A 12500-nucleotide genomic window follows, 5' to 3' on the forward strand; every position below is an offset into this window, starting at 1 on the left:
GGCTCAGGGTGAGACCCCAGGTAATGAACCAATGGCAGCCCCACCCACTGTCCATGCAGCAAGTCAGAGCCAGCAACAACTCACTGGAAAACACAGCAGGAAGTGACTCCAACCAGCCCCCTCCCCAATACTCCACAAAAACACCCCCGAAAAACACCATCCAAATCCTCCCAAAGGTCAGGTCAGTGGCCGAGATGTAAACACACACTGACCTCACACCCTCCCACATCAGGAACAAGGGTCTCAGAAGGAGTCCCACTTCACACACGAGTACACTGCTCTCAGTGTCATACTGAGGGAGTGCCGCACTGTCAGAGGGTCAGTACAGAGGGAGTGCCGCACTGTCAGAGGGTCAGTGCTGAGGGCGTGGGCACTGTCAGAGGGTCAGTACTGAGGGAGTGCCGCACTGTCAGAGGGTCAGTGCTGAGGGAGTGCCGCACTGTCAGAGGGTCAGTGCTGAGGGAGTGCCGCACTGTCAGTGCTGAGGGCGTAGGCACTGTCAGAGGGTCAGTACTGAGGGAGTGCCGCACTGTCAGAGGGTCAGTACTGAGGGAGTGCCGCACTGTCAAAGGGTCAGTGCTGAGGGAGTGCCGCACTGTCAGAGGGTCAGTACTGAGGGAGTGCCGCACTGTCAGAGGGTCAGTGCTGAGGGAGTGCCGCACTGTCAGAGGGTCAGTACTGAGGGAGTGCCGCACTGTCAGAGGGTCATACTGAGGGCGTGGGCACTGTCAGAGGGTCACTACTGAGGGAGTGCCGCACTGTCAGAGGGTCAGTGCTGAGGGAGTGGGCACTGTCAGAGGGTCAGTGCTGAGGGAGTGGGCACTGTCAGAGGGTCAGTGCTGAGGGAGTGCCGCACTGTTGTAGGGTCAGTGCTGAGAGAGTGCCGCACTGTCAGAGGGTCAGTGCTGAGGGAGTGCTGCACTGTCAGAGGGTCAGTGCTGAGAGAGTGCCGCACTGTCAGAGGGTCAGTGCTGAGAGAGTGCCGCACTGTCAGAGGGTCAGTGCTGAGGGAGTGCCGCACGGTCAGAGGGTCAGTGCTGAGGGAGTGCCGCACTGTCAGAGGGTCAGTGCTGAGGGAGTGCCGCACTGTCAGAGGGTCAGCACTGAGAGAGTGCCGCACTGTCAGAGGGTCAGTGCTGAGGGAGTGTCGCACTGTCAGAGGGTCAGTACTGAGGGAGTGCCGCACTGTCAAAGGGTCAGTGCTGAGGGAGTGCCGCACTGTCAGAGGGTCAGTACTGAGGGAGTGCCGCACTGTCAGAGGGTCAGTGCTGAGGGAGTGCCGCACTGTCAGAGGGTCAGTACTGAGGGAGTGCCGCACTGTCAGAGGGTCATACTGAGGGCGTGGGCACTGTCAGAGGGTCACTACTGAGGGAGTGCCGCACTGTCAGAGGGTCAGTGCTGAGGGAGTGGGCACTGTCAGAGGGTCAGTGCTGAGGGAGTGGGCACTGTCAGAGGGTCAGTGCTGAGGGAGTGCCGCACTGTTGTAGGGTCAGTGCTGAGAGAGTGCCGCACTGTCAGAGGGTCAGTGCTGAGGGAGTGCTGCACTGTCAGAGGGTCAGTGCTGAGAGAGTGCCGCACTGTCAGAGGGTCAGTGCTGAGAGAGTGCCGCACTGTCAGAGGGTCAGTGCTGAGGGAGTGCCGCACGGTCAGAGGGTCAGTGCTGAGGGAGTGCCGCACTGTCAGAGGGTCAGTGCTGAGGGAGTGCCGCACTGTCAGAGGGTCAGCACTGAGAGAGTGCCGCACTGTCAGAGGGTCAGTGCTGAGGGAGTGTCGCACTGTCAGAGGGTCAGTGCTGAGGGAGTGTCGCACTGTCAGAGGGTCAGTGCTGAGGGAGTGCCGCACTGTCAGAGGGTCAGTGCTGAGGGAGTGCCGCACTGTCAGAGGGTCAGCACTGAGAGAGTGCCGCACTGTCAGAGGGTCAGTGCTGAGAGAGTGCCGCACTGTCAGAGGGTCAGTGCTGAGGGAGTGCCGCACTGTGAGAGGGTCAGCACTGAGGGAGTGCCGCACTGTCAGAGGGTCAGTGCTGAGGGAGTGTCGCACTGTCAGAGGGTCAGTGCTGCGGGAGTGTCGCACTGTCAGAGGGTCAGTGCTGAGGGAGTGTCGCACTGTCAGAGGGTCAGTGCTGCGGGAGTGCCGCACTGTCTGAAGTCCTGAGTGTGTTGCTGGAAAAGCGCAGCAGGTCAGGCCGCAAGCAAGGGGCAGGAGAATCAGCGTTTTGGGCATGAACCCATCTTCAGGAACGATACTTGTGGGTCGAGGCTGAGAGATAAATGGGAGGGGGCGGAGTGGAGTTGGGGGGAGGTAGCTGGGAAAGCAATAGGTGGATGAAGGTGAGGGAGAAGGTGATAAGTCAGAGGGGGCAGTGATGGACAGGTCTGGAGAGCGATGCCAAATTGGAGAGTTGGTACTGGAATAATGTGGGGGAGGGGAAATGAGGAAGCTGTTGAAATCCACATTAATCCCGTGTGGTTGCAGGGTCCCCAGGCGGAATATGAGGCATTCCTCTTCCAGGGATCGGGTGGTAAGGGTTTGATGATGGAGGAGGCCCAGAACCTGCATGTCCTTGATGGAGTGGGAGGGGGAGTTGACGTGTTCAGCCACAGGGCGTGGGGCTTATGGGTGTGAGTGCCCCAGAGATGTGCTCTGAAACGATTCACAAGAAGGCGTTCTGTCTCCCCGATGTCGAGGGGGCCACATCGAGTGCAACGAATGCAGTAGATGACATTGGGAGAGATACAGGTGAATGTCTGCCGGATGTGGAAGGATCCCTTGGGGCCTTGGATGGAGGTGAGGGGAGTGGTGAGGGTGCAGGTTTTGCAATTCCTGCGGAGGTTGGTGAGGTGGAAGGTGAGGACCGGGGGGGGGAGAGGTGGGGTTCTGTCATTGTTGTGTTGGGAGGGGTGGGGTTCGAGGGCAGTGGTGCGTGAAGTGGAGGAAATGCACTGGAGGGCATTGTCAACCACGCGGGAAGGGAAGTTGTGATTGTGGAAGGAGGGGGCAATCTGGGTCTTTCTGAGGTAGAACTGCGACCAAATGCAGCAGAGGGGGAGGAATTGGGAATAAGGGATGGTGTTTTTACAGCAGGTAGGGTGGGAGGAGGTGTAGTCTCGGTAGCTGTGGGAGTCGGTGGGCCTGTAGTGTATGTCTTTGGCTAGTTGGTCACCAGAGACGGTGATGGAGAGGACCAGGAAGGGGAGGGAGTTGTCTGAGATGGTCCAGGTGAATTTGAGGTTGGGGTGGATTGTGTTGGTGAAGTTGATGAATTGCTCAACCTCCTCGCGGGAGCATGAGGTGGCGCCAATGCAGTCATCAACGTAGCGGAGGAACAGGTGGGGAGTGGTGCCGGTGTAACTATGGATGCTGGACTGTTCCACATATCTGACCAAGAGACAGGCATAGCCGGGGCCCATGGACACCCCTTTGGTCTGGAGGAAGTGGGAGGATTGGAAGGAGAAGTTGTTGAGGGTGAGGACCAGTTCAGGCAGGTGGATGAGGGTGTCAGTGGAAGGGTACTGTTGAGAGGAAGGGACAGGAAGAAACGGAAGGATGTGTGAAGTCCCGTTTGCTCTCCCACGTGGATCCAAAATGCATTAACACAAAACATTCATTTTTCTGAAGAAGAACAGAGGATTTGTCCTCTGCCTCTGACCAACAGCAATCACTCATTTGCAGGAAATGTTAACCATCAGGGAACCGTGAACTGAAATTTGGATTCTCTCTCTCTGACCTCCAGTAGTGGTGCCCTGCTCCTATCTGTGCCTCACTGGGCTTTACAGAGACCGTACGCACTGTGCATTAATATCCCACCTGCCCAGTACCTAATCAGTGTTTGTTGAATGACAGACACCCACGTTTACCTTGCTCTCGGGATATATCCGGTTTGTACCAGTACTTGGACGTATCCTGAACAAACTTGACATGGGCTCTCGCTTCAGGGCTGCCATCTGAGACAGAAAGTAAAAAATAAAGTTGTTTCAAAGTGTTCTGGGTTCAGCTAGATGGCTGGGAAAATGCAGGTCTCCAGTCTCAGTCTGACTGTGGTGCGGGTCAAAGCGATCTCCTCCACACAGGCAGAATACTGTACACACAAAAACCACAATACCATGGGCAAGTTACTGATACCCACACAGTGACAGCGCAAAACATGGGAGGCTGTAATTAAATTAACTCAACAAGCGAATCAGTGTCTGGGAATCAAGTCCTGTGTTTCAACTCCCAGGGATCCACTGCCAAAGTCTAAAGGTGTTAATCAAACTCAAGGAATGGTCAATTTGTGTCTCTTTATTACTGAGAAGAGTCATTCATCAGTGTTTCCAGTTAACTCACCAATTACACAGTTACTGCAGCCCAGTGACATTTACAACAAAAACCAAACAGTCAGCAATAAATGCAACTGGGAAAGAAACTGTCTCTGACCTGGGAGTGTTTGATGTGGACAGTGTAGAGAGAATATATCTCGACAAAGGATATAATTCCATTGATTTAACTCATCATAAATGGATTATATTCATCAAATAATTTAATAAGTAAATATTTGCCAGAATTTCATTGTGCCACTCTCCCCTGCTCTCCCCATAACCCTGTATCAGTCCCTAAACTAATCCCACTGCCCCACTCTCTCTCCCTATAGCCCTGTATCAGTCCCTAAACTAATCCCACTGCCCCACTCTCTCTCCCTATAGCCCTGTATCAGTCCCTAAACTAATCCCACTGCCCCACTCTCTCCCCATAGCCTTGTATCATTCCCTAAACTAATCCCACTGCCTCCCGCTCCCTCCCCGTAGTCCTGTATCGATCCCTAAACTAATCCCACTGCCCTGCTCTCTCCCCACAGCCGTGTTTCGATCCCCAAACTAAACCCATTGTCCTGCTCTCTCCCCATAGCCCTGTATCAATCCCGAAACTTATCCCATTGCCCCGCTCTCTACCCATAGCCCTGTATCAATCCCCAAACTAATCCCACTGCCCCACTCTCTCTCCCCATAGCCCTGTATCAATCCCCAAACTAATCCCACTGCCCCCCGCTCTCTCCCCATAGCCCTGTACCAATGGATGAGTGGCTGTGTTTTGGATCGGAGGGGAGTGATTGGGTGGGGGGGGAGGGTGCCTCCTTACCGTGCAGTGAGAGCTTGGAGAAGTCGGGGAGAGTGTGTGAGAAGGCGACAGTTGGTGCGCTGCGGCTGCTGGCACTGCTGACCGTGCTGGGCGTCCCTGCTGTGGCCTTGCCGTTGACAGTGGCGTAGTTTGTTGAGCTGTTGGCACGGTCTCCACTCGACATTCTCCTCTTCTCCGGCAGGGCAGGCTGGTGGTTGCTGACCGTGGATGGTGAGGAGCTGCCGGGCACCGCCTGAACAGGGCTGGAGGAGGCGGGCACCGGGGTGCTGGAGTTATAGTAGGCTGGTGAAACGGGGAATGTTGGTGTCGCGGGTGAGACGTACCCCGTGGAGCTGGCCTGGCGGGACAGAGCGGGGTACTGCTGCTCCAGCTGGCCGGTCAGAGTGGAGAATCCGTACGGCTCAGTGATGGGACTGCTGGGAGTCACCGGAGCACTGGCGCTGACAATCCCCGGATATCGGCTCAGGATGGGGCTGCTGGAAGGACCGGCTCCTACTCCGTGCGGACTCCCTTGGTGCCTGCTCATCCCAGGACTTCCCGGTGCCCCAGCGCTCATCATCCTCCTGCCCAGGGACGGGCTGGGTGGGGTATTGGTGGCTACTGTCCTCTGGAGGGGCTGGGGGCACTGGGTCACTGATCTCTCCGGAGGAGGCGCTCCGAGGCTCAGGGATGCTTCTGGCGCTATCACAAAGCTTCCTGAGGAACTGCCAGTTCCAGGGGCCGATGGGTCAGACAGACTGTTGTTAAAATAGCTGCTTTCCGCGTAGGATGGCTGAGAGAAAGTGGCCGATCTCAAACTGGAATCCAGAGATGGGTGGGCCGGAGTGACTCCATGCCCATTGGTATCTCCTGGTGAAGAGCTGACGATGAAGGATCTGGGGGAGGACAACAAAAGGAATAAAAGATGGAATTGACATCACTTGAGAAGCCAGCGCTGGTCTAGGCCACGCAGCAGGGTACACCCATCCTCCACCCAGAGTGGCCTCAAAGGGTTTTCCCATGATCCTCTGCCCACGTGTGGCCAGCTTGCACCCAGAAACCCCCACCCCGCGACCCCTGCCCCCATGAGAGCCAAAGGTCACTGAACGGCTCCCAGTGCATCACAAACCAAACCTGCCCCAAACTGCTCCCCCACCCCAGCTCTCAGCTCCACATCACACAACTGTTATAGAGCTGCGGGAGGCCATTCGGCCCATCCCATTTGCGCTGCCTCTATTACCCCTCCTGCCTTTTCCCTGCGAACCACTCCCATCCAAATAGCCATCCAATGCTCTGTTGAGTGTTCTCCACTCCTCCTGTTCCCCTCCCCCGCACCAACTCGAAGGTGGGTCTATCTCCTGTGAATTCGACGTTTCGAGCATAAGCCCTTCATGCTCGAAACGTTGAATTCTCTATTCCTGAGATGCTGCCTGGCCTGCTGTGCTTTGACCAGCAACACATTTGCAGCTGTGATCTCCAGCATCTGCAGACCTCATTTTTTACTATCTCCTGTGAATGATGTGATGGTTCAGAGAGCCACACACACACCAGGAAAGGCCCAGGCCTGAACTCTCACTGCTGTTCCTGCACGGGATGTGGATGGTATTGGCTTGGCCAGCATTTGGGGCCTGTCCTTTCAACTGAGTGTCTTACTCGGCTGTTTCAGAGAGCTATGCAGAGTCCCCCACACGTTGCTGTGGGTCTGGAGTCACGTGTAGGTCAGACCAGGTAAGCATGGCAGCTTCCTTCCCTAAAGGACGTTAGTGAACCAGATGGGTTTTTACTCCAATTGGCAGTGACTAAAGGCTGCCATTAGATTAGTCTCTAATGTCAAGTTTTACTGAATTTGTATTTCACCATCGTCCATGGGAGGATTTGAACCAGGTACCTGGAACATCAGCTGGCGTTCTGGATAATTATTCCAGTGAGCTCACCAGTCCCAGTTAGCTGAGGCCAGCGCAGAGACCCACACAGACAGAAACAATCACACAGTCACACGGAGCCTTGCTCCAAAAGCTGGTGGTTTCAAATAAATCTGTTGGTCTGGAACCTGTTGTTGTGTGATTTCTGACTTTGTCCCACCCCACTCCGACACCGACCCCTCCACGTTATGACAGAAACAGAGCAGCGGCCTACCATGAAGTGACAGCAACGTGTGTTCCCGAGTGCTCACCTCTCCGTGCCATGTAAGGGGCTGCTGGTTGAGATGGGGCTGGGGCCGGTGAACAGTGGCTCACAGGGTACACCCCTGCTCAGGGTTTCCACCGGGTAGCTCTGCGAGGGGGGAGCAGGAACCTGCACAGGGCTCGCTCCCACTGCCGCTGTCCTCACCACGGACTCCACGTAACTCCTGGGCTCTGAGGGAAGGAGCAAAACAGGAAACGGACAGGAGACTGAATCAAAAAGCCCAGAAACTGTCCGGCTGGATAAGACAACACAGAGGAAAGTGGGAAACCAGAGCAGACCAACAGATATCAACAATAAATCTTCCCGACTCACCAGGATGGATTTACGCTCCTGTATACAGGATATTCCTGATTTACCAACGTCTAACTTCCAAACACTCGTATTTACAAATACTACCTCATCACTGTGAGGATCCAGCAGACAACCATTGCCCGAACTGATAAACAATTGCCTTCCATCGTCCCACCTTGTGTGTTTGAGTTTGTGTAACATACACTCCCAATCAGAATCCCAGCAGGAGGGGGATACCGGGAGAGGGCAGGTGAATGGGGTTGAGCTATGATGAAATGGCAGGACACAGTCGATAGGCTGAATGGCCTAATTCTGCTGTTATATCTTGTGGCTGTGTTGGCCTGTGGTGTCCTATTGGTTAGTTATCGGTGAGCTGGACTCCATGCCGTGTGGTAGCTGACTCAGTGACCGGGGGGTGGGTGAGGAGTGAGCCACAGGAGCCACAGGAACCTGGCAGGATATGGAGGGGGCCAGGCTGGGGGAAGTGACACCATCGCTGAGGGACTCTCCATTCACCTGGGCTTGGACAGAGAGGCCCACCACGGAATCCTAAACCACACTGCATCTCTTTCCCAACCGGATTTCAGTTCATTTCCCACCACCATGTGAATGCAGGGACAGAGTGTCATACACACTCCTGTACACAGACATCTCAGGGACTGAAGCAGCAAGCGTCCAAATGCAACAAGATCTGGACAATATCCAGGCTTGGGCTGACAAGGGGCAGGTATTATTCATGCCAAGCTGTGACCATCACCAATAAGAGACACTCTAATTCCTACCCCATGGCACTCAATGGTGCTACTATAACCCACTGTCACCATCCTGGGGGTTACCACTGACCAGAAACTGAACTGGACTCCCCACATAAACACAGCGGCTACAGGAGCAGGTCAGAGGCTGGGAATCCTGCAGTGAGTAACTCCCCTCCTGACTCCCCAAAGCCTGTCCACCATCTACAAGACACAAGTCAGGAGGGTGATGGAATACTCCCCACTTGCCCTGGATGGGGGCAGCTCCAACAACACTCAAGAAGCTCAACACCATCCAGGACAAAGCAGCCGCTTGATTGGCCCCACACCCACAAACACCCCCTCCCTCCCCCCACCCACACTCAGTAACAGCAGTGTGTACCATCCCCTCCCTCCCCCACCCACACTCAGTAGCAGTAGTGTGTACCATCCTCTCACTCCCCCACCCACACTCAGTAGCAGCAGTGTGTACCATCCACTCCCTCCCCCACCCACACTCAGTAGCAGCAGAGTGTACCATCCCCTCCCTCCCCCACCCACACTCAGTAGCAGCAGTGTGTACCATCCCCTCCCTCCCCCACCCACACTCAGTAACAGCAATGTGTACCATCCCCTCCCTCCCCCACCCACACTCAGTAACAGCAATGTGTACCATCCCCTCCCTCCCCCACCCACACTCAGTAACAGCAGTGTGTACCATCCCCTCCCTCCCCCACCCACACTCAGTAACAGCAGTGTGTACCATCTACAAGATGCCCTGCAGAAACTCACCAAAGACCCTCAGACAGCACCTTCCAAACCCACACCCACTTCCATCGAGAAGGACGAGGGCAGCAGATCCATGGGAACCCCACCCCCTGCAAGTTCCCCTCCGAGCCCCTCACCATCCTGACTTGGAAATATATCACCGTTCCTTCAGTGTCACTGGGTCAGAATCCTGGAATTCCCTCCCTAAGGGCATTGTGGGTCTACCCACAGCACATGGACTGCAGCGGGTCAAGAAGGCAACTCACCCCCACCTTCTCAAGGGGCAACTAGGGACAGGGGAATAAATACTGGGCCCAGCCAGTGATTCTCATGTCCCATGAATAAATAAAATCAAAAGTCAGGTACTGGTGGGATAGTATCAGGGAAATTATTGTTCTCCTGGGATTCGTCTGGAACATCGGCTATCCCATAATGCAGTGGGATGGAGATTGGCGGAACTGGGCGCGGGTGATGGAAACCAAGACATTGAGTGTCTTGAAGACAGAGACGGGTTCCTGATTGGTGAGGGGATGGAGAGTTCTGGGGAGGAGGCAGGCAAAGGGGATTGATAAGCATGTCACACAGAGCTCCGGTATCTCTGGTATCTGCTCAGAAGTTTCTGCGGTGCACTGCAATCCCAACGCTCCTAGTTTTGGAGAAGTTTGGGAAGGTTTGTGATCCTGAACAGGTCTGTGCAATGTCACAAGTGATTTGAAACCTGGAAGCTTGTCGCCTTTTCCTGGCAGGAGGCCGGGAGAACACAGCAAGGCCCCCAAGTTACGGGGTGGTCCGAACGCGCACAGTGTACACCACAGGGACTCACCAGCAGTCCCAAACTTCAAGAGAGAATCACACCAAAAAATCACAGGACGAGGGAGATACAGCGAGAGACAGAGAGGGACTTCGTCAGAGCTAGTGTGAGAGAACAGAAAGGGAGACAGGCACAGAGGGAGAGATGTTCATTGTCATAGAGGAGAAGTGCAGGGAGGAAAACCAGATCAGGAGAAAGGGTCAAAAAGACCAGCGACTGGAAATAGTCAAGTCATTCTGAGAGACAATGCAATCGGTACGACAAGAAAGAGAGAGCGTGCAGTTAACCATCTACAGCAAGATCAAGCAAAGGAGAGGGAAAAATAGGAAGAGAAAATAAACCAAAAGAGGAGCAGATTGAGAAGAGAGAGACTGGGAGACACACTAACAATAATACATAGTCAAGGCAGAGGAGAGAAAGAGAGAGTTACCTACATACCAATTGCTGTGGGGCCATACTGTGGTCTGGGAGAGTGGGGGAGGTGATACATCCAGTCAAACAAACCACCAGCAGCGTCTTCTCTCTGAGCTCCAGTACGTTTGGTACTTCAGGTTAGGCCAGTTTCAGAGTCCGTCTCCTCCGCATCCCCTCTCACTCTCACTATCCCAGACACAACTGGGTATAACCCTCTCCCGAACACCAGCCACTCCGCCCTGTCCTGCACTGATGGTCCACAACCCCAAACTGAGAAAGACACGTGGGCAAAACTGGTTTCTCACAAAACAATATCTCCAATCAGTGAAACCGGATCAGGAGCCCTCCCACAAACACAGAATCATTTACACAACCATTTCTGTCCTGCTTTAACTGCACAGAACGACCAGGCCTGATCTGGGTCCAGCAAACTGCTCATTAACTGGTCCCTAATTTCAGCAGGGACACAGCCTGCCTTGTCTTCAACTCAGTCATGATGCTCTCTGTGTGGTTACACAGGGCGGGGAGAGAGACAGGGAGAGAGGAGGGGGGGAGACAGAGGGAAGAGAGACAGAGGGGAGAGAGACAGAGGGGAGAGACAGAGGGAGAGAGAGAGAGAGAGGAGAGAGACAGAGAGGGAGAGACAGAGGGGAGAGAGACAGAGAGGGAGAGACAGAGGGGAGAGACAGAGGGAGAGAGAGAGAGAGAGGAGAGAGACAGAGAGGGAGAGACAGAGGGGGGAGAGACAGAGGGGAGAGACAGAGGGAGAGAGAGAGAGAGAGAGGAGAGAGACAGAGAGGGAGAGACAGAGGGGAGAGAGACAGAGGGGAGAGAGACAGAGAGGGAGAGAGACAGAGAGGGAGAGAGACAGAGGGAGAGAGAGAGACAGAGAGGAGAGAGACAGAGAGGGAGAGACAGAGGGGAGAGACAGAGGGGAGAGACAGAGGGAGAGAGAGAGAGAGAGAGAGGAGAGAGACAGAGAGGGAGAGACAGAGGGGAGAGACAGAGGGGAGAGACAGAGGGAGAGAGAGAGAGAGAGAGAGGAGAGAGACAGAGAGGGAGAGACAGAGGGGAGAGAGACAGAGGGGAGAGAGACAGAGAGGGAGAGACAGAGAGGGAGAGACAGAGGGGAGAGAGACAGAGAGGGAGAGAGACAGAGGGGAGAGAGACAGAGAGGGAGAGAGACAGAGAGGGAGAGAGACAGAGGGGAGAGACAGAGGGAGAGAGAGAGAGAGAGGAGAGAGACAGAGAGGGAGAGAGACAGAGAGGGAGAGACAGAGGGGAGAGAGACAAAGGGAGAGAGAGACAGCGAGGGAGAGAGACAGAGGGAGAGAGAGAGACAGAGAGGGAGAGAGGAGGGGGAGAGAGAAAGAAGGTGAGGCAGAGAGGGAGAGACAGAGAGGGGAAGGAGACAGAGAGAGAGAGAGACAGAGAGAGGAGGGAGACAGAGAGAGAGATAGAGTGATACAAAGGTGTGGAAAGGCAGAGAGCAGGTGGGGGAGAGAGATGAGCAGAGGGAGGGAGAGAGAGAGGGAAAGGGAAGAGAGGGAGACCCAGTGAGGAGAAAAAGAGAAGGGGGTGAAGAGAGTGGGGGGCAGAGACACCGATGCGCGGAGGAGAGGGAGAGCGACAGTGATGGGTAAAAGGGAAGTGGGGGGCGTGATTCAGAGGGGAGGGACAGAGCTGAGAGATGATGCAGGATTCAGACAGGGTTGAAGAATGAGCTTGTTTCAGAGCCTGGGAACACAGTCGCTTTGACTAAACGTTGTTTTAAAACGAGGCTGGGCAGGGAGCCTGGTGGGAATTGTGGAACAATTCTCGGCTCTGTCTTTCTCTCTCCCTGCTGCCCGTTCCCTTTGTGCCCGCACTTGGCAGCTCCTCAGACCCAGTGGGCAATACTCAGGATAAAAGCCTTCCCTGGAAGAGAGAGCTCTCCCCCTCGAGCCAGCCACGTAGGCCTCAGGTAGGTACGGGAAGAAAGCCCTGACTTACACAACTCTCTCCTGTCAGTCCCCAAAAACCCCCCAGTTCCTGCGGAGCTGGGAATCTCCCCAGCTCCTGAACAACCTGGTCAGGGATTTCCTGACTCTATCGGACAGAAACATTGGAAGTTGGAGTCGGTGATGAATCTTTAACTTTTGTTGTGATCCTGGGGCTGGTCAATCAGCACACCTGCCCATCTGGGTCATGAAAGAACAGGCCAT

The 12500-nt window shown here is 54.8% G+C and overlaps 1 protein-coding gene across 13 annotated transcripts in view; it reads right to left on the reverse strand.

Annotated features, from left to right (window-relative positions):
* The window catches only part of tns1b (tensin 1b), a 592899-nt gene that overhangs the window by 32145 nt on the left and 548254 nt on the right, over positions 1-12500 (reverse strand). For all 13 annotated transcript variants that reach the window (XM_060828194.1, XM_060828191.1, XM_060828193.1 and 10 more), the window contains 3 exons: positions 7268-7451; positions 5116-5990; positions 3858-3944 (listed from right to left, as the gene is read on the reverse strand). In XM_060828194.1, the coding sequence (XP_060684177.1) occupies positions 3858-3944; positions 5116-5990; positions 7268-7451 (1146 nt within the window). The remainder of the gene's footprint in view (positions 1-3857; positions 3945-5115; positions 5991-7267; positions 7452-12500) is intronic.

This window comes from Hemiscyllium ocellatum, chromosome 7 (genome assembly GCF_020745735.1).
Source record: "Hemiscyllium ocellatum isolate sHemOce1 chromosome 7, sHemOce1.pat.X.cur, whole genome shotgun sequence".
NCBI classification, from domain to species: domain Eukaryota; kingdom Metazoa; phylum Chordata; class Chondrichthyes; order Orectolobiformes; family Hemiscylliidae; genus Hemiscyllium; species Hemiscyllium ocellatum.